The 22,539-nt window shown below is 37.5% G+C and overlaps 1 protein-coding gene across 4 annotated transcripts; it reads right to left on the bottom strand.

The window, feature by feature from the left end:
* Positions 1-7,161: 7,161 nt before the first annotated feature.
* On the bottom strand, positions 7,162-22,282 carry FAM98A (family with sequence similarity 98 member A). 4 transcript variants are annotated; one of them, XM_004328297.4, is made up of 8 exons: positions 22,128-22,281; positions 19,049-19,197; positions 16,753-16,887; positions 13,081-13,265; positions 11,970-12,050; positions 11,306-11,422; positions 9,067-9,234; positions 7,162-8,971 (listed from the first exon to the last, which is right to left on the bottom strand). In XM_004328297.4, the coding sequence occupies exons 1-8, from the start codon at positions 22,178-22,180 to the stop codon at positions 8,306-8,308; spliced, it is 1,554 nt and encodes a 517-aa protein (XP_004328345.1). In that variant the 5' UTR covers positions 22,181-22,281; the 3' UTR covers positions 7,162-8,305. The 4 variants fall into 4 exon arrangements, with proteins under 4 accessions (XP_004328345.1, XP_019798521.1, XP_073647546.1 ...); XM_019942962.3 differs by lacking the exon at positions 22,128-22,281 and adding an exon at positions 18,783-18,890 and having other exon boundaries at positions 19,049-19,186; XM_073791445.1 differs by lacking the exon at positions 9,067-9,234 and having other exon boundaries at positions 22,128-22,282.
* Between the last annotated feature and the right edge of the window lie 257 nt (positions 22,283-22,539).

The following is a 22,539-nucleotide window of genomic DNA, read 5'->3' as shown; positions in this document are numbered from 1 at the left end:
CAAAGATAGTAGAGATTATATTTTCAAAAAGGGGCTGGTCTGGTGTATAACACACAGGGAGAGATCTCTCTGGTCCAGTATGATGCCCTAGTAATGAAGTATTCCTCAAAGCACACATGAAGACATTTATCAGTTAGTGGTCTTTAAGCCTTTCTGCTCACCTGCACATTTTTAAGTTTATATACAAAATGTTTTATCATAAATTTAAATGTTTGTTTTTGGTAAAATGAAATGAGTTTTGACTGTGATCAGAATGCACACCTCATGACATGATTTGGTAAAATCGGTTCTAACTATCTTATTTAAGACATAAGGACCCCTGAATCTGAAAGAAGTCATTTAACATTTTATCCATGAGTTTTAATCCAATGTGTCTTAATAGATTGGTTTTTGTAAAATAGTCTATTTATATATTTAAAAGAATTTGTATAATTAACCAATACTCTTTTGGGTGTTCTGAACTCAGAGTGTCCCTAGACAGGCCAGTTTGACCCTCAAGGGAAAATAAGTAAAAAGGGATTTAAATGACTAGAATGCTTTGAATAGATTTTAAAGGAGGCCTTCTTGACCCAGTATTTTGAATGATCTCTGTGATTGGTATCCAGGTTTTATACTCTGGGGCAATTCATAAGAGGAAGATGTAGGATGCATTTTGGGATTTTTTATTTTTATTTTTGCAAAGTGGGAAAGCTTATTTTCTCAGCTAGTTTTGAGAAAGAGTACTTGTGGAAGATGAGGATAGAAAATGTATTCCTTTGCTAAAAGCAGTCAATTCAAGCAGCATATCCCTTGCAATGACTGTGTATTCTTGATTATATCATTTTGGAAAAACATTATGCCAAACCACAGACATCAACCTACCTTCTTATTTTAGCTTGACTTTGATGAAAACAAACTAAAAAAGATGCTCACCTAGAGGGAACATTCAAAAGAGATATAAGAATTCTGTAACATGAGCCCACGAGTGATGAGTCTCCTAATCTTCAACTCACTCCCTTGGTTGTCCTTGATGATGCTGTTACAAGGCTGCTCTGTTCTACAGACACTAAATACATCGGAAAAGATTCTCATGTTAGACCAAAAAAAGAAAAAAAAAAACCTAAAAAGCAAAAGACTGTCCATCATAGATTCTGTATGTGCGGGCAGTTGCGATATTTTAGGCTGTTTTGAAGTTGTAGAAAAGAGAACTGAATGCTATGCACTTCTTTACAACATTTGCTCCAAACTTGAACCAGGAAGGGAAAAGAGATATTCTCCCTTAGGTTCTGTTTAAGTTGTTCCTGAGTACTAATTACCTCTGTATTGATAATTGCTAAATACTGAGCGCACATTATGTATCATACAATGTGGTAGGCACTTTACACAGATCATCACACTTAATCTGCACAGCTATTCTTTGAAGGTGGGAATTGCGATCCAGATTTTCCCGATTGGAAGATTATTTATGGTTTAGCTGGTTAAGTAACTTGCTCAAGGGCACAGAGCTAGTGCACCAGAGTTCTGAATCCAGATCACCTGCCTCCATGTGCTCTAAATGAATTGTTAGGCAAGTATTTCTTGCAATCACCCACTGCTTTTGGATTTTAATACAGGTACACATTTCCTTGCCCTAGTTTGTTACAGAGCAAGTGCCTCTAGGGGAGGCTTTCCATTACTTTTGTTTTTCCATAGTGAGCACTTCAATAACTGGGTAAGAAGTTAATTGATAGCAGCCCTACAAGATTTTAAACGGTTATAGGTCATCATCATTGTTAATAAGATAAAATAGCCCTCGCTCATCCCTTTAGGTTAGGGTTTACTTTCTACTTGTTTCATTCAATTTTTTTCATTAATTACTTTTTTAAAAAGATTTATTTATTTTTATGGCTGCATTGGGTCTTAGTTGCGGCACATGGAATCTTTGTTGAGGCATGTGGGATCTTTCATTGTGGCGTGCAGGCTCTTTGTTGTGGCACACGGGCTTCTCTAGTTGTGGCATGTGGGTTTTCTCTTCTCTAGTTGTGGCGCACAGGCTCCAGGGTGCATGGGCTCTGTAGTTGTGGTGCAGGCTCTCTAGTTGAGGTGTGCCAGCTCAGTTGTAGTTGTGGTGTGCAGGTTTAGTTGCTCTGTGGCATGTGGGATCTTAGTTTCCTGACCAGGGATCGACCCTGCATCCTCTGCATTGTAAGGTGGATTCTTTACCACTGGAACACCAGGGAAGTCCCTTCATTAATTTCTGATAATTGAGAATTAGTTAGAATGAAACAAGTTTCTCTGTACTTTCACATTAGTGTAGTTGACCTGTGATTGGTCTTCTATACCACACAACTGGTCTCTATTGAGAGAGAAAGGATTCTGAAGCAGGTAAGCCTTAGGAGACATTAGAGATGGTGTTGGCTAAGGCCTAAGTAAGTGCTGGAAGCTACGTATAACGATGAGTAAACCTATCTGCTCCAAGGATCTGATGGCACTTTCAGACTTTTCCCTAAGAAAACCTGATAAATCCAAACCATCTTGTAAATGCCTCATAAAAAATAGCATTAAGTTACAGTGAAACCTAGATAGTTTTACTTTGAATTCCTAAAGAATTCAGCAGTTGACACTTTTGAGTTTTTAAGGCTATTCTATCACTATATTTTCTTGAAAACTTCCTTGGCTTTTTGTAACCTTTCAGAATACATTTCACCCAGCCAAGTTTTATATTGTTATTTTACCGTGTCCTTCCCATCTCAGTGAAACTTCCAGAGCTAGTCTCAACTTACTTTCTCGCCTCTCATTCTTTCTTCAAACTCCAGAAAACTGGCTTCAGCATTTATTCTGAATGTGCTCTTGAAAAGGTCAGGAGATGTGGATATTTTAAAGACCAGGTTCCTTGAATCCCTGTAGCATATGGAATTGTTGGTTACTGAGCTCTGGAGCCAGATAGCCTGTGTTTGATTCCAGCTCCCCTGCTTACCAGCTACATGGATGTGGGCCATCTACTCAACCATCCTGGGCTTCACTCTCCTTATGTGTGGAATGGGGTAACAGTAGTACCACATTGCTCTTGATGAAGAACACACCAACTGCTCTGGTTTCCTCTTACTTCTGTGACCCTTCTCCATCACCCCTTAAATGATTATTCTCCAAGATTCCTTCCTTGGTCCAATGCTCTTTTTCCCCTCTTGAGTGATCTAATACAGAATCATTATTCTCTTGAATGTTCCAATGCAAAAGTCACTGGCTGCTGATCATTCCCAAATCTCCATCTCCAGGCATCTTCTTGAGTTTCAGATTGAAATCATCACCACCTCTCCCACTCTGCATATACCTTTCCCATTTATTATATTCTGATTACAATTAATGGTATTGTCATCCAGTCACACACCCACACAAAACTAGAGTCATATTAAATTTCTCATTCTCACTCTAACCAATAAAGCACTATAATTTTATCTCCTAAATATTTCCTGAATTTGTCCTTTCTCCATCCCTATTATTATACTGTATTAGTTTAAGCTTTAAGCTTCTGTTTCCAATCTTTGCCCCCCCCACCCCTTAAATCTACTCTCTACTTTTTAGCCAGTGATTTATATAGAACCCCAAACTGACCACACTACAAGTCTCAGCATACTGAGGAACATAAATTAAGTCCAAGTTACTTAGGAAAGTATATAGTGCCCTCTATTACCTGGCTCCTGCAACCTTTCCAACTTTTCCTGCCAACTTCCACCTCATATGAGCAATTCTGAACACCGAGCTAGGCTAGTACCCTGGTATAATGTTCAGTTTTTATTATGCTATGCTACAATGACCTATTTCTGACTCTGCCACTGGTCATTTTCCAAGGCAGGGACTTTCTCACTTATCTTTGTGCTTCAAATGCCCAACATAGTGCCTGGAGTAGAGCAGGCACTCAAGTGTTTACTGAACTGCAGACTTTTCTTCTTCTTGAGGAAAGTATAACAACATAATTTAACAAGTACTGGTCATTTTCATAGATTTTCCCCCCAAATTTTCCCTCAAATTCCTAGGGAACGTTAAATTTTTTTTCTTTTTTCTATTTCCACCCTAGGTTTCTTCATTTACATTTACTGGGCAGTGAATGATTTAGTATGGAAGTTCTCATGCCAACAGTTATGTTTATGCAACGTCTTTAGCAACATAATTTTGCAGGTGACTCAAAGCACCCAAGGTGAATGAATGAGCTCAAACACTGACATGCATACCTGCTTCCATCAGTGATTTGAACCCTAGGAATACATTAACATATACAAATGTGGAAATGTAGCACTGAATAATACATAGCATTTCTAGTGACTATAATCATGTTAGTGACGATTGAGAAAAACAAGAAAAGCAGGGGAAAAAAGTTTTACATAACGTTAGATACCCTGTGACAAATTTATTTTTTAATTTAGGTAAACATAATAGTCCTTTCTGTTAAAAAAAACAATTGAATCAAATATTATCCAAATTACCTAAGGGGGAGATGATTAAATAATACGCACACATTTAAAATTTATTTTCAAAAGGATATAACATAGGCAAATAAAGTATCCAAAAAGGGTAGGATGGCCACAACTTAAAAACATCTAAGTGTAAGAACGTAAGCAATTTGGGCAGTGGAAAAATTGATCCTTGCACAACAGAGGTTTGAACGGCAAAGGTCCACTTAAATGTGGATTTTTTTCAATAAATATAGTACTACACAATCTGCAGTTGGTTGAATGCACGATGCCGAACTGTGGATACTGAGGGCCAACTATGGGACTTGAGCATCCTTGGATTTTGGTAACCACACAGGTCCTGGAACCAACCCTCCGCGGATACCAACGGACGACTGTAGGTGAACTTCCAACTGCACAGAGGGTCAGAAATCCTAACCCCCACATTGTTCAAAGGTCAACTGTGTATAGAAATTATTTTAAATGCTTTCCCTCAGCACGAATTTATTTAACTCTATTCCAGTTGGACATGATGAGAAGGAAAAAATTTCTACCTCTACCCCTCTTGAAGTTCTTGTGGCTGGACTAATAATAAAACTAACATAAAATTAACATAAGACAGATTAACAGGAGAAAAAGAAATTAAGATTTCAATTTGTACACACTGAGGTTTCACAGAAATGGAACCTAGCCAAAGTAGGCAGCTTTTATACTTTTTAGACAAAATTAAAAAAAAATTGTGGGGCATTAACAGGATAAAGAAACTTAGGATTTGGGCACTTAATTAGTGAAAACTCTAAATAGAGTTTGGGCTTGGGGTAGTAAATTAAAGAAGTTACAAGGTTTGTTTATACAGACTTCTCAACTCGAATTCCCTATCTCCAGCAGTAAGGGTGTCCTTCTATCTCCAGGTGCAGGGAGTGTACCTTTCACATGAGAGACTGACTTCTTGCTTTCAGTGAGAAGGAAAGGAGGGTCAGAGTGTCCCTCTTGCATTGGCCATTTCTTAAGTAACTTTAATTCAAAAATAGTATGCCATTGTGGTGTATTTTGGGGGTGGCCTGTCTGGAGCCCCAACAGACACTAGGTTCAGCTTGGATCCAGAACAAGAAATGAAAATGATAGTGGCATACCTCTGATAATTTTCATAGAGACTGTTGACATCCTGTTCTAGTTACTGAGAGAGGAGGAAACAAAGCACTAACGAAAGGTACTGTCTCAGTCCATCTGTTTAAGAAATAATATTTTTAAGAGTCCATATGTCAAAAATTCCCTCCTAAAAATTTTGTTTCTTGTTTCTCCAAGAAATTCCCACATTCCCTATGCCAGCAAGTCATTATTTTCCACAAGTAAAGTTATGAATGTGTATAAAATCAACACTCTATGGGCTTCCCTGGTGGCGCAGTGGTTGAGAGTCCGCCTGCCAATGCAGGGGACGCGGGTTCGTGCCCCGGTCCAGGAAGATCCCACATGCCGCGGAGTGGCTGGGCCCTTGAGCCATGGCCGCTGAGCCTGTGCATCTGGAGCCTGTGCCCCACAACGGGAGAGGCCACAACAGTGAGAGGCCCGCATACCGCAAAAAAAAAAAAAAAAAAATCAACACTCTATACAAACCTAAGAAGTTTATTTTAGTATAACAAAACTAACCGGTGACTTGAAATATCCTCTTTCTAGAGAACTTAATATATGTCAAAGAAAAGAAACTAAAAGACAATTCTTTTACGGGTTTATAATGTGAAAAAAAGGTTCTCATTTGAAGCAGAAAATAAAGTGCATTGTGAAGAAATGTATATTTGTTTTCTTATACATGCTCATGTATGAAAAGTAATCACATGAAAATCACATATGAAAAGTAATTCACTAACCATAAAAATAAATCAAAATTATATGTGTCAAAAGAATGAAACATATTAAGTATATTGTGGAGTCTGAGGCTAGAAAACAGATTAAAACAAATGCTAAGGTATGTATTAAAACATTCTAAGATATCATTTTAAGATATGAAAACTTGACAATTTTATTTCTAACAGAAAATTCCTATACATACTAAACACATTTAACAGCATAAAGCAAAGAGACGAATACTTAACAACTTTCAAGACAGAACTTAAAATCTTTAATGATAAGTAAAAGTATGTTAAATTGTCTTCAAGTTTGAACATTTTAGAATGGTAAATGCCAATCAAAAAATCTAATAAACAGGTAAAAGTAACAAAATGATCAAGGCTTTTTTTCAGCAATCAAAAGAATGTGTTTATCTCAACAGCAAACAGAATTATTTTTAATGGTAAGCCATGAGCTGATTCTTTACTCTAAAAAGCCCAATTTAGTAGGAAAAGGAAATACTATTTCTTTTTACAAACATATATTTATATTTTCAATTCACTTCATTCAAAATGTCACTCATTCTTAGGAAGAATGGAGAAACAAATAAATAAAAAAGCCCCCTAAAAGATCAGGGCCATTAATGGATCTTTGCCTAACACAACTGTGCAGCAACAGCTACACCTAGGGGCCAGGGATAAGTAGTGAAGTTTTCCAGCTATAAAGTTATAATAAAAGGTAAATTTGGAAATAGCTATTTTTCAACTTACTTAAGGTTCTAGAGTAAGGGTTATCTTTCACTACAAATTATGTTTCAAGGATACACTTGAGAATCTTTGGGGAACAAAGGCCTTAGTTCAGAAGCTTGAAGCAAGCATCCTGAATAATTCAGTTTAAAAAAGTGGCTAAAATAAAACTCAAACCAAAGAGAGAACATACAAATACTTTATTGCTCACCTTTCACACAAAGCACACCTCCAGCCATTTTCTTTCACAGCTTGACAATATTTACGTGTACAAAAACCCAGCAAGAAGCGTCATGTAGATTTCAGTAAAGGTGAGTGTCAAACATCAACGCAGCCAGGCTTTTGTTTTCTGCAGCAATAATAAAGGGCCTCCTGCTCTAAGCAAAAATCTGTCCTCTTACTTGGTAGTGCATTTTTTCCATTACAAAAAAAGTCTCCTGCCCAAAGCAAACTAACTTATATTTGCTGAGCCAGTGGTATTAACTCGTGCATAAAACAAATTTCAGTTTGCTGTTTCTTCTAGCAGATTTCAAGTAAAAATAAGGTTGAAGGAGGAACTTGTTTTGAATGGATGCAGGTCAGTTTGAATTGCTATACTTAACTAAATGCCTATGTGTACTATAGGTTCACAACTTAGTTTGCTTTTATAATCTTTACGGATTTTGGCCGTGTTCAAGATTTTCAGAGTTGAGCATATGGTACAGTATTCCATCGAAAGGATAAGGCTACTGAATGTGCTATCTGCAGAAGAGCTCATTTAATAGGAACTGACCTTGAAGTTCTATCATGAAGCAAATGTTGCATAACCTCTCAGAATAAAAAGCCAATCAGGGCAGAACTGTGCTTGGAAAATAGGCATTAGAATACTTTAAGGAACATACATATAAATGGATTGTTAATATGAGGAAGGTTTCCTAGCTGTAAATCTAAAAAAATCTAGGAGAATCCTCATTTTTCAAAACTGCATATTGAAAACATGAAAACTACTTACTCAAGTAATTTTGTTCAGAAAAATATGCATGTTCTGACTGTGGAATTAGTCTACTGGTCAATTAAAGGCAATTTTAATTACCTTTTAAGAAATTCTTCATACAAAGGAGAGATACTGTATGTGTTTCTCAAATAAACAGCATTATGTAAGTCCATTAAAAAAAAAAAAACAAAACCCAAAACGAACAGTATTGTATGAAGACCTACAAATGCTTATGCCAAGCAGGAATCTGCCTGTCACCTGTGGTCTCACATTAACTCAAAAACAATGCTGGATTCAGGATTCTGAAACTAAGTTTCTATTACTTGAGCTCTAGCAAAATGTAAGGTTCTGTAGCCTCAACTAGTATAATGTCTGCCCTGTCCAAATCCAGAATGATTATACTGATAACCTCCATGCTGGAAGTGCTGTTCAAACTGTCCTCCCTGGTGATAATTCTGGCTCCCTCTTCCTCCCCAACCTCCTCCCTGGCCTGCGCGTCCACCACCTCGGCCTCCGCGACCACCTCTCCCTCCGCGACCACTGCCTCGATCACCATGATGCCCTCCATCTTGGTATCTACTGTCCTGCTGATATCCACCACCCTGGTATCCACTTCCTGTATATGTAGATGTTTGGAAGCCACCATAACCACCACCCTGGTAGCCACCACTGTGGCCACCGTGATAGCCACCCGGCTGGAAACCGGAATCTCGGTAACTACCATCTTGGTAGCCACCGCCCCCTCCACTCCCTCCGTCTGTCCAGCCTCCTTGATGCTTATTTCCTCTTCCTCCCCCTCGGCCACCGTGGTCGTAGCCACCACGTCCGCCCCTGCCCCCTCCTTGTTCGTGACCTCCTCGCCCTCCGTATGAGGCATGTTCATAACCACCTCTCCCTGCTCCGCGGCCTCCTGCTGGCTGCTGGGTGCCATCCTGCCTCTTCTGCCATGGTGGCATCTCCGGGGGTGGAGGTTCAATTTCATTGGGCCTACCTCCTCTGTCAGGAACCCTGCCCATCAACACCTATGGGATAAGAAAGACATTTAAAATTTTGAATTACTTTATTTTATAAACAGAAATAAATGTATCTGAAAGAAAGTTAAAGGTACTCTCATCACCTTATTGATGGCACAGGCAGTCTTTTCTCTTATAGAGCCACTGCTTGTCCTTAAAATCTTTGACAAGTCTTGTCTTGCGGCCAAAAGGTGGGCAACAGAAATAGTACTTTTAGGAGATAAGACTGAGCGTTTTGGCTGGTAAACCTTCGCTAATTTTTCTGTCTGACTCTGTGAAAGAAAGTGTTCAAAGACAAATGTCAATTTTCAAGATGACATAGAAACATTAATATTAAATAAGATTTCCAAAATGTCTGATGATAATATTTACTAGGCTCCAGATGACAGAAGTTACATACTCACCATTGCTCCTATCTAGTGAAGAACTAACTTAAGAGTACAGCTTAGATAAAGCCCTTTTACCCCCGTATCCCCAAGGAATGATGGGGGGAGGGGGATATGGGGGTAAAGGGCTTCCCTTTTAAAAGGACTGTGGGACAAAAAGGTTCCCCATGCCATTGGTCTCAGATCAAACACCTTCATTTTATCTATTTAAATATAAGAATGGAAACCCATTTCAACAATTTTGCTTTAATTTTCTCATCTGCTTACTATGAGATAAAAAAAGTTACCCGTGACTAATTTGAACTAATTATGTTAACATCATACATATTTCTTGCAAAAGTGATCCCCCCATGTAATACTTTCCTCTATTATAAATAATAATTAAGAAAAAGAGTCTACTTTAACCATTTAGTAGAAGTACATTTAATGCATGTGTAACATAAGACCACAAAAGATGAATGAACAAAGGATATAAAGAGCAAGTTAGGGCTTTCCTGGTGGCACAGTGGTTAAGAATCTGCCTGCTAATGCAGGGTACACGGGCTCGAGCCCTGGTCTGGGAAGATCCCACATGCCACGGAGCAACTAAGCCTGTGCGCCACAACTACTGAGCCTGCGCTCTAGAGCCCGCGAGCCACAACTCCTGAGCCCGCGTGCCTACAGACCACGCTCTGCAACGAGAAGCCACCGCAAGGAGAAGCCCCTGCACTGAAACGCAGAGTAGCCCCCGCTTTGCCGCAACTAGAGAAAAGCCCGCGCGCAGCAAAAAGACCCAACACAGCCAAAAACAAACAAATAAATAAATTTATTAAAAAACAAACAAATAAAACCCCAGAACTGTAGTGTTAATGCCTTGGGTCAATGCACACCCATCAATCATTACATGCTTTTCTAGCTGAGAGTTGCAGGTTTTTGCTTTTGAAGTATATGTATTATGCTGAGAGTAAAACGATTGTTTTTATCAAAGACAACTTTAAGAAAGTATTGGTATTTCCTCAACAGTCCCAGAAGAGAACAGTTTATTCCTCATGTTACTACTGACTCACTGTGAGATCTTAGGAAAAACCTTCCATGTACCTGGCTCTCCATGTTTTTAGTTGCAAAATAAGGGGAGTTAAGACTGATCTCTAAAACCCCTTTCCAACACTAAGATACTGTTAACTCAATAAATATCTACCCCATCAATTTAGCAGCTAAATAGGATTATGCTATGCTTTAAAGATTTTAGGTGAAACTAATGTATTAGGAAGATAATTGGAGAACTAAACTAAAGAAAAACATTTTCTCAGTCAATTAAAATTCAGAGAAAAATCTACTTTTAAAAATGAATGCACTATTAAGGGAACATCAAATACTAACATATTTGGACGAACCTCCACATAAATTCAATAATTAGTTCCATTTCAGGGTTCTAAGAAGGTCAAATTAATCAACTGCGCCTATTAATTAACACTGATAAAATAGTAGATATTTAATAAATATCTGTTGAATGACCAAGACAACGGATTATCTTACTGAAGCTGAAATAAAACAAAGTCTTACCAGATTCTCCAATTCCCTATAAATGGATCATAATATTTGGTCCTCCAAAACAGTATTTCTAATTTAATTAATTTATTTAATTAGCAAGTTAATTGCTAGCTTAAAGTAAACAAATAATTGTAAAATTTATTATTTTTAGTAATTTTCAGATACTCTCCTTTTCTCTCACAAATGGGAACTCCCAGTAGGGTTTATAACATATAGCTTTGTTGGAAAATATTAAAAAATTGAAAAATAAATGTTTTTATTATTGCTGAATGGCTGAAAGAATTGCTACTCAGTAACTCACTAAAGAAAAACTCCTATGTGTGTCTCCTATGTATTTCTCTTATAGTCTCCACTGTATCTAAACTGGGCTAGGAATGTTTAAGGATCATGTCTATAAATACTTTGCTCTTTTAAGTGATATGTGTACCTTAGCTCTGTCAGACCAGCCAAAAGACTGGACAGTGACATCCAAACGTTTTATTAGCAGCTTTCTCCGAACTTCATATTCATTGGCTACGGCTTGGTTAATTGCTTCTATCTTTTCCTGAAACAAAATTAAAAAGACCAGTTAGAATTTAAATCTGCTTGACCCCCTATTCCAAATGGGCAGAAACTGTATCTGTTTTATTCACAACTGAATCCCCAGCACTCAGCACAAAATGAATTAGGTTATTTAATAAATAGAATAAGAAGTTATAATAAGCTAATGAAATGATAGGCTGTCTCAAAACATAATAAAGAATATGTAAAGTACAAAATTCTCATTTAGTTTTCCTGTAATTCACTGTGTGAAGCTCAGCCCAGTGAAGTTTTTGGCTTGAAGGCAACCCATTTGGCAATTAGAAACATGCATCATACTGAACTTCAATTTAATCAGCTGTGTGAAATATTTACAAATTATGAAAGAAGCGCTTCTAATCTTACATAAATAAAATTATTTTGGATAAATCTTAAGATTAACAAAAATGATTCTAAGGATGTCCACCTAGGAAACTACATATCAGAAAATACAACTTCAAAAACACAAACATAAATATCCTGAGATAGGTAGATGGCTCCTTACAAAGTTTACTCAGATGATTACTACTCACCCAGTGGGCTGGTCCCATTGGCTTCTTCAATAAAGGCTTTCCCACATGATTAGGTGGAACTTTTGCTAATGTTTCCTTTAACTGACACAAAAACATAAATGAATGAATAAACAAATCTAAAAGTAAAACACATCCTCCTCATCTTCCCAATTCCCATCATATCTTGCCATCAAAAGAAGATTCCTGACAGAGGCAAAGGTGGAGGATGTTTTGAAATGTACAAGACCCACACAATAAAGACACTCACTTGACCCACTCCTCACGTGTCTATGGAAGCATGAGTCCTTCACTGCACCTAGAACAGTGCCTGACAACAGTGGGCATTCAATGTGTATTTGCTGAATGAATGAATGAACACACAGAAAAATATGGCCTATGGATACACTGCTGCTCCCCTGTAGAGTTCAGCCAAATTTGTGCATCATGGCATCTATCTATCCCACAATGCAAATGTACCAATTCTTAGAGTCCAGCAGATATGCATATAGAGAATAACTCCGCTATAACAAATATCATTCTCTTCTGTTCACTAATTTTTAATTAAAATTGCTTGTTCCTAATCAATTATATAAAAACTCTTAACTGTTGATAACATGTAGTATAAAATAATTCTGACTTATTTTCACATACTAGATTATATTAGCAGTCAACATATCTAGTTTGCCAGTTGAAACATGTAAGGCTCGAAGTGACTGGATTAAAATCCCAAAATATTTACATCCTTTTCTGTCCAGTCAATGGGGAGAATGGTGGTAACATTTAATGATAAGGACCTTAAAATTAATTGCATCAAAGTTCAATGATAAAATAACTTTTAAATGGATGCAAGTCCTAATACTTTTTACATTATTTCTAGCTTATTTCAGTTTATAAATCAAAGTGCAAAGTTTCCTTTTTGAAAAAGAAACATGCTAATATGTTAAAAAAAGAAAACAGTAAAATACCAATTTCTCTTGAAGGTATCTAGGACTTAAAACCAAAAACTTATTTAGTAACAATTACTTAATAATATGCACATTAGGTTCCCATTAAGAGAAATTAACTTGCTTCATTTCAAACAACTGTAGGACTATGCCTTTAATACACTACAATCTGGTACTAAAGGTCTTACTTTTTTTTCAATCCCGCTGAAGAATTGGAACATAGTTATATTGGCTGGAGGTTTGGACATTCCTAGAGCAATACATATGCCTTTCAACTCTTGAAAGACCTCACTACCGCCTCCTTCTTGAGCTTTTTTTGGAAGAGTATTCACACAGAGCATTCTGGCAGCTTCTAGTTCTGAGATGAGGTATGCTGAAGTAAACAAAATAAGATTTCAAAATGAGATACAGCTACAATTAATAGTCATAAGTCTGGAGTCACAACTCTATAGACCTAATGATATGTAACTTTTAAAGCTGCAAGAATGGATAAAAACAAGAAAGGAAAACCATTTTTACCTGCAAATGACGTAACATATAAACTGGTTCTGTAATTCAGTATTTAACCAATATATGTTTAAAGCCTGATTTAAAAGCAAGCAATTCTTCTTTGAAATCAAAGGATCAAGGTAGATCACATCTTAAAATGTGGATTCTTGCATTTCACTATTAAGGAACCTCCAGAACAGGGGCTGGCATCTGTTAACAAATTTGCAAAAGGTGGCAGGTGGCCAATTTTTAGCAACAGTTAAAAAGTTATTATTATTTTTTTACTTCTCACAACTGATACACACCAGTGATGCAACTATCCTGCCCTCTTACCTTCCAAAACTCAGGTAGTCTGTTTAAGACCAGAGTGAAAGAACATTTTTTAGTAGTCAAAGCTTCACTTACAAGAGAAGGGGGAAAGGACTAAATTTCCAAACATTCCTTTTTCATGGTCTCCAGTAGCCTAAGGTCACCCTCCAGCTGTTCACAGAAAACCCTCTTCCATCTATATTCTTCTCAATATTCCCTTTCCTCCTATGTTCCTCATTCTCACCCCCGCCCCTGGGGAAAAAAAAAAACAAACCCAAAACTTTCTCATCATTTCTGGACAGAGTCCTTTTGTATCAATATCATCACCTTGTGTGTTGATTTCAGGCAGGTATTCTGAGGGCTGCAATCTGCTTCAGGTAATTCAGTTGAAGGTATAAATATTCAATCTTATTACTTTAACCTTCCCAAGGACATTTAACTTGTTATAAAAGATGTTTAATAATCATTTGGATCTCAGGATTTCAGGTTATGTGACAAAGTGAGAACCTTCTGACAATGTTAGGAAGATAGTTTTGGAAGAAGACATTTTCTGGGCTCTTAAGCCCTATTATAAGTATAAAAGAATGATCAGCTTGAATATCTCATTTCCTACACCCAAGGTGTAATGTGAGAAGTACAGGGGTCATAATTTTGGCAGATCATTTCTGAAAAGCTGCCAAATCCTATTCTAGAATAAACACAGCTACATTTCTGGAAAGGTCTTCTAAATGGGTTTGATAAAATCTTAACATGTTCCATATAGCAAACTGTATGAGTTAAAAGATCGAAACAGTAAAACCCCAATGTCATGAAAATAATCATGTTTTTGGAAATAAGGTTTTATTGGAACACTGCCACACTGATTCATTTACATATCATCTATGGCCGCTTACATGCTACAACAGCAGGGTTAAGTAGCTGTGACAGAAACCTTATGGCCCACGAAGCTGAAAATATTTACTATCTGGCCATTTAAGAAAAAGTTTGCCAACCCTTGCTCTAGAAAATCATATATTATATGATTTAATAAACTGGTCTCTAAATTTGGAACAACATAGCTCAGGCATTCACAAAATTAGTTTACCAACACAATTACCATTGAAAAACATTAACTGTAACTGATGTGTTCAAAGTACCAGGAAAGGCACTATAAGTATTATACATAACAAACAAAAAAGATCTCTACAAACAATCTAGTTAGGAATAAAGAATATATGCATCAAAGACATCTGACTAATCATACCTAAGGGAAATATCCTAACAACCGCAAAGGCCAATGAACAGCCACAACAGTTCTTAACCTGATACATGAGAGTTTTTCAGACACTACGGACTATTAGAGAATAGACTATTCTATTTTACTAACAATTCTAATGAGGTTAGTTTATTTTCCCCCTCAGAATGCAATGTATTAGAAGATCCAAATCAGTAAGGTAAGAGTGCTGGAAGAAGCAAGTAAAATCATAGCATCGAGATGTGACAACTGATGTTTGGAAAGATGAGAAATATTTATACAGCGCGAAAAGAGAATGAGTATATGTACATAAATGCATACTAGCATGAGAGAGAATACAAACTAGGGAATATTTTCAAAAGGGGAAAGAGCAGAAGCAAAGATAAAGAGGAGGAAGGGAGCAGTGTGTATGTATGTACAAAGAATTCGAAGAGCAGAGTAACCTTTTGTTGATTTAGTCATGTAGTTGAGGAGCAAATAGTTGTATATTCTTGAAAAGCTTTTGAGGGGTGATAGCACATTAAAATACAATTATGACCCTGAGTCCAAAATAATAATGTTGAGGACACTCGCTTAAGAAACAGGAAAGAGTTAAAGGCATTTTTATAAATATTTATATTCCAAGTGGTTTTTATAAGTATCAGTACCAAAAAGACCAAACTCTGAGCTCTTTGAAAGAATTAGGTATTCAGGGTCATTACTGAGCTTTCCACACAGCTGTTGTCTTCCTATGTAAGATAACATATTCTAAGTGCCAAATATCAGGTATTGGAAAGGAAAAGCAGTGCTACAAAGGAAGATTCAGTGAGTATACTGTGGCTGGGCCAGTTATTGAAATTATACAATTTGAAGGATAATGAATGCATGCATAAGAACTATATGCAGCAATATCAATATCTAAAGCACTAACTAACGTTTTGTGTCTATCCCCTGCCCCCATACCCACCCAGTAACAATCATTTGACGAAGGGGAAAATAAGAAAGTGATTTTGGAATACCTTAGTTCCTAAGTATAATGGCTGTGAACACACTTTTTTTTTTTTTTGACTGAACCTTCAAAATTGGAGTTGCATCATTTTTCAGAAGCCAAAGTTCAGTTGTATCAGTTAACCAAAGTTTACTCTAAGCGCATCTCAGAATGCGACAAAAATTCTGAGTTTAAGACTACTGGCGGTGTTTATTGGAGAGTTTATATAAGGCAATAAAATTTGTGAGTCTACTTATTGTTTCTCAGGGTGAAGAGAGAAATAGTAGTTAGTATATTTAAAAAACATGGAAGGAGAGAATTTTTCATAAAAATTTACTTCCCAGAATGATCAGTAGTACAGGAACAATCCAAATAGTATTCCAGAAATGCTTACATTGTAATTTGACATCTTTACAAACAAAACCAAAATCCCCAAACAATTACCCAGCCACAAAGAAATATCAACAAAATGCTTTAATTACATTTACCATTTACTGCACCTAGAATGGTTACTGTCCTCAAATAAATTAATTTAAAAAAATCTTCATTATTCCCACAGTATCTTCCTAGTTTATTTTAAAATGTGTTTCTAGTCTAGAACACTGAGGTGTGGTGATCACACACTTGTATAACCCTCCAGCACTACCTTTGGTCATGTTAGGTGAAGCACAGCAGGCTGAGCACCACACCAAATTTAAACCATAAAAGAGTAGCAATTACAAAACAACACTGCTACCAGCGCATGGACCCATCATTAGCTTCTTAGTTAGAAATTTAACAAAGTTTTCTTTACACCCATTTATTAGCCATGGAAAACATAAATAAAAAATAATGACTACATTCTAGTAGCCATGAACTTACTGAGCAAAAGGAGGCAGTTCTTCTGAATGAGAAGGCGCTTGGTCACATCCCCAGATGTCAGTGAAAGATATGGACAGTTCATCTCCCCTAGTAGCCCACTCACCTCAAGCTGGAATTCTTCAGCTTCACTTGGGCCTTTTAAGAATTAAAATAATCTTATTTAATAAAAATTATTGTTTTCCCCATTGGCATAGTAATTATATATAAATTGAAAATTTTAATAGTATTTTCCTAATACAAGTTCCTGTCTCTTCTAATTCATCCTTTCTCACACCACTGCCAATTTGCTTTCTTAAACAGTTTTCATTAGGTTATTGCCTTGTTTGAAAACCTTTCATGGCTTCCTAATTTCTACCTCATCCAATCTAATTTTTTCTGTTTGCCTTTAAAGATTCTTCATAGCCTCTCTGCTTGCCCTTCCCAGTATATTGTTAGGAGTAGTTCCTACTACATGTATATAGTAGTTACCTACAACCTCCACAAACATTCCCTCTATTTGTGCCAGGCCAGTCTCCTCACTGTCCCAGGAATGGTCAGTCTCATTTCTACTTGCGTGCCTTCACTTAAGTGACTCCTGGTGATTGATATGCCCTCTACTCTCTCCTGCTCTATCAAATGTCACCTATCCATCAAAGCCCAGTGGTCTTGCTCCTTGATGAAACCTTCCCCAGGGCCTGCTACACTCACTGATTTCCTTCCCCTGTGAACCACAAAGTGAAGTATTTAACTGCTGTTCTAATCTCCAGTTGTTTCAGTTGTGCCTAAAATTCCCAGTTAGACTATATTTGAAGATGGCGAACATGATTCGTGTTTCTGTTTTCTCATAACGTGTCAAGTATAGCGTTTACTGGGTGAACCAAGGAAAAGCAATGCTCGTTCTTCTTTACTATTTTGATAGTTCTCTAACCAATATCACAAAGGGGTAAAATTTAACTAACAAACTTGGAGAGTCACTTGATTTGAGTCCATTTTCTCACCTATAAAATGGGAAGAATGTATTATCAATGTTTTGCAAACTGTGTTCCGTGAACTTCAGTTCCAAAGAACTCCGTTAGAGGCAGCCGGGGAGGAGAGAGCTGTGTTCAAACTAGTCCCTCTCAACTTCAACTAAAACAGCCACACTTTTTACCTGTTTTATATTGACTTCTATAAGATGTTTTCATTTGAACAACAGGGCTCCTGGTTATAAACAGTTAACACTGTATAGGTGTTTTCAAGGGCACCTACAATCTCTGAAATGTTAGGTCAAGAGGCAGTGTGAAGAACACTGGCTCCCAAACTTGACTGCTGGGGACTGAAGCACTTACTGGTTGTGTGACCTCAGGCAATGTACTTAACCTCTTTGTGCTTCCTTGTTTAACGTATAAAAGAGTAATAAAGGCTGCCTGGTAGGGTTGCCCTGAGGTTTAAATGAGTTAACACTAGTAAAGTGCTTAGAATATGGCTAGTGCTCAGTAAGTATAAGCTGCTGCTACTACTGTTACACTATACTCTCCTTAATAATTAGAATTGGATGCCACTGATGTATACACATTAAATATACTAAATATGCAAGAGTGAGCTCTTCGAAATGGGATTCTGTGGGGGAAAAAAATGGGATAGTGTATAGTTCTCCATAAGGGTGGATTAGCAGGTGGGCATTTTTCTTTATCTCCTGTATGGATTTACCTATGATAGGAGGGAACCAGGTTGTGGGGTATCAGATTCCAAGCTTTTGCCTCTTTCTCAGCATCAAAACTAGCGCTCAAGCAGTTAACAAAATTGGCAAATGTAAAACAGCTCTCAATACCATAAATCTGATGGTGCTGGATCTAGTTTTGATGCATCTAGTGATACATTCCTATGACACGGAAAGCTTCTTAATAAAGTATTCTTTCTCCCTATGTATAACAGAATTAGAATGCATTTACTTTACATGCTATATGTACTGGAATTTGGTAGTCCTCAGAGAAAAACGCCCCAATTTCTAGTTCTAGCCACCAATTTAAGATCTCACAACTTTTTACAAAGAATGAAAAGTTCATATATACTTGTCTCCATTTTTCTGTGTCTCAGTAATAGGGTCTTTTCAACTTCCACAAATTTTTAACAGTTGTATGACTACATTCCAGTTTTTCAACTTCAGAATCACCTTATCTCTAAAAACAATGGAGGAGAAAAAAGCATTTGATTTCTTTATAAAATTTTTTTTACATTTACAAAGAACTTGAAATTTCAGCTGTAATACTGATAATGTTCACTTGACAATACAAACTTTATTTTTACATTTTGCACCTAAAACTGAATGTTTACTTACTGTTAGTTGCTTGCACATTTTCGTCTAGTTTACAGAGCACTCTTAATTCAGACACCAACCAAGCACAGAGTTTGGTAAACTCAGGGGAACTGGCTCCAGCAGAGACTGCCTGAGACAGAGCGCCATCTTCTAACAATGGACCCTTGTAACTGGTGAGTAAGAAATTATACTTCAGAAGAATATAAAATCACATCTAATACATTACAGATACAATGTATTTACATTTTTATTTGTATAATTAAGCAATGGTTTAACAAAGATAAATTACAATGACCAGTCTCTAAACTTGCAAATATAAATAAACTAAACCATTAGAAAAAACAAGCTAATCCCCTCAAAATATGTGAATATTGAATAGAATCACATGTACTAAATTATGTCAACCTCTGTACATTTACTGAGAGCTCTTATGTACAAAGGTTTACTTCTTACTTTAATTGAATTAGTATTAAAACTAGATTATAAGTGATAACTAGTTATACTATAGTTTACTATTTCAGAAATAAAACTTAGGTTATATTTTCTAGAAATTTTTCCAGAAATTAATTAGATTTGGTTTTTAATGATTTTCTTTAAAAGCAAAAGCTTTCCAATTATTCATTTATTTCCTCCTTCTATATTTAATGATAGTTAAGATTAGTAAGACTTACTAGTACCAGAGAAATGTGAAGATTAACTTAATAATTGCTGGTGAGTTGATGTTTGGGTGAACTGGTGCAACTGAATCCCAATTCTTTGTAACTGATTCAAATGTAATTAAAAAAATTATTAAATGTTCAAACATTCATAAAAGACAATAGTAACAATGAACCTCAATCTAGAAAGTAGCTAGAATTAAAGATTTTATCATTCTCAAGATAATTTTAAAATACATATTCTTCAGGTTATTTTATCTTCTTTTAAATGTAATATTGATAAAAGCACTTATTAAATATGATACATTATATGCTTAAGATATTCGATATTTAGAGGTATAGAGATGTTAGAGAAATGATAACAGTCAATCCTTCTAAAATATAATTATATGTTTATATATTTAATGGGACAGAAGAAATCTCACACAAAAAATGAGATTATATATAGCCTGGCATCTAGATTCAAAACCACATATTATTAGACAGTGAAATAAAAAAACTAGGCCTAGAAATTTCTCCTTGTGTTACACATTTAAACTTTATTAATATATTCTACAAGTAATTACTGAATTCCTACTGTGTACCAGGTTAAAAATGAATGGTCGTTTATTTCTAATATTTCACAGTAAATCCTTGAAAAGTACACGTCATTCAATTAAGGCTAAATTTTAATGACTGAATGCCACCAAACTAGGCAGTTATGGGTTAAATGTATAGTCAAGTTTTCAGACTATCCATGGTTTACATTACAACCCATCTCCATGATTTACTTAACTAGAGTTATTATAGTAACAAAGACTTTTATAGTACCCAAAAGAAGAAAAACATAGTTAACAGAGGATAAAAGAATGGGAAGAAATGGCATCCATCACCAATTGTTAAGGGACCTCTATCCATGCAGAATGACTACATTTAAATACAGTTTACCTCCATCCTCTCTACTCCTCCTTCAAGATTAATCTTAAGTGTCACTTCTTCTAGGAAGCTTAGGACTTGTTTCCTTTCTCAGTTTTCCTTCCCCATTTCCTGTCCTTTTCCTGGCCCTCCTCAGTTCTCCTCACAGCATATTTTCACAGTGTGAACTTCTCTTCTACCTCACTCTATACCCTTAAGTGCTCAGATCAACACTGTCAACAGAAAAAGTGTTCATCAAAAATGTTTACTGAATGGTTTCATGTATGAAATTTAGGAATTTAGTCTGAGAGGTCCACCAAAAAGACACCATTTTGCTGAATGTGACTTTTACTTAGGCTCTCATCAAAGAAATAAGCCGCCTAAAGTCCAGAATCGTCATGACAATTCAGAGCAAGTTCCAAAGAAAAGAACAATGATAATTCATGTTGACAAAAAAAGATGATAAGCACTACCATTTCCTTTCATAAAAATCTGTTCCAGGACAAGTTACTTAAATGGGCAGATTTTGGGAACCCAAGGTATCCTTTCCTGAAGAAGAAAGGTTTCCCCCAAAGGTTTCCATGGCATGGAAGAACCTCGGGTAAGGTTTTGATAAGGGACTTGTTACTTTATAAATATGGTTACCTAAATCTGTTTTTCTTTTCTTTCTTTCTTTCTTTTTTTGATACCGTACCTGTAGGCAAATATATAATCATACAGTTTCTTTCTGGAACCACATTTAGCCCAAGAAATTCTAAGTTCTCAAGTTTTAACAGCGTACACTGATCTGGGTGACCCAGTGAGATAAGAATCCCTATTTCCAGCTTCTAGATACTGATAAATTATGGTTGAGTTAACTGTCACGAGGACAGACAAAATGCACAACAAATATGCAGAGACTTGGTGGGTGAAGATGCCCCTAAGGGTAAGGGCTAACGGTGGCTCAATGAAGGAGTGTCAGAGTCAAGGGAAACTGCCAGCGGTTCCCAGGAAGGTGGTGACAGGTTAGGTGCACAAGTGAGCTAGCGGGTGGAACGTATGCAGCGCACGGACTTGTGGCTGAGGGCAGCCTGGGCACATGAATACATGACTGGGCAAACCAGATTTTTTTGAGAGTAGGGGGGTGGGGTAGGAGTAGGGGCTCAAAACAGGAGCAGGAAGTTTGCAGAACAAGTAGGAAAACAGATAATCAACTTTGGCAACCTCCAGAGTGAGGGAGTAGGGCAGGAGAATGAGGCGCAAGGAGAGGAGCTCGGGGAGCGTGGTGGCGAGAACCAAAACCCAGACAATGACACGCATGACTGACAAACGCCGCGGGTAACTCGGCTGCAGGAAGCACAGGGGAGGCCTAGGGTGTCGCAGCTGGAGGGCCCCGACCCGGCAGGGCAGGCAGCGGACGTGGCATTGGGGTCCCGGAGCTACAGGGAGGCGACAGTCAGGAGCCACGGGGTGCGGCGTGAAGAGGCAGGTGTCTCTGACTGGGGCGGAGGAGGAGTTCCCGGGGCGCCGGTAGCGTGAGGTTTGGGAGACCCGTGCCCAGGCAGTCTTACCCGAGATCTTCCAACGACTCCAAGATGTCAGTCTCCATGAGGTCACACTCCATGCTACTGTGGTATTCAAATTTCCGAGTCGTCAGGCTCCCCTCTTCGCCGGTAACTCGTAAACTCGCGCATGCGCTGCCTTCCCGGAACTTCCAAATCGACAGCGGGCGCCTCAGCCGCTGCACTGCGCATGTCTGGAGCGTGCGCAAGAAACTTGGTTCCGCCTGCCGTCCCGTCCTGGCCGGCTAATGGGTGGCCCGGAGACACCGTTTGCACATGCGTATTACTGAATAGTGAAGCTAGCGGCCCCAAGAAGGGCAGGAGGACTGGCTGCGTGGCAGCTGGGCGTGGGGACTAGGCGAGTCGGAGAATGCTCTAACTTCTCCTAATTGGGTGTACGCATGTGCGAATCTTGGGGCGC

Source organism: Tursiops truncatus, chromosome 14 (genome assembly GCF_011762595.2).
Source record: "Tursiops truncatus isolate mTurTru1 chromosome 14, mTurTru1.mat.Y, whole genome shotgun sequence".
Lineage (NCBI taxonomy): Eukaryota > Metazoa > Chordata > Mammalia > Artiodactyla > Delphinidae > Tursiops > Tursiops truncatus.
This window is presented reverse-complemented; position numbering and strand designations above follow the sequence as displayed.

Excerpts from the sequence above, each read along its gene's own strand:
- FAM98A (XM_004328297.4), bottom strand. The coding sequence starts at position 22,180 with ATGGAGTGTGACCTCATGGAGACTGACATCTTGGAGTCGTTGGAAGAT. Across the intron at positions 16,888-19,048 it reads AAATGTGCAAGCAACTAACA|GCCCAAGTGAAGCTGAAGAA; the intron begins GTAAGTAAACAT and ends AATTCTTAAAAG. Across the intron at positions 11,423-11,969 it reads CAATGGGACCAGCCCACTGG|GAAAAGATAGAAGCAATTAA; the intron begins GTGAGTAGTAAT and ends ATTTTGTTTCAG.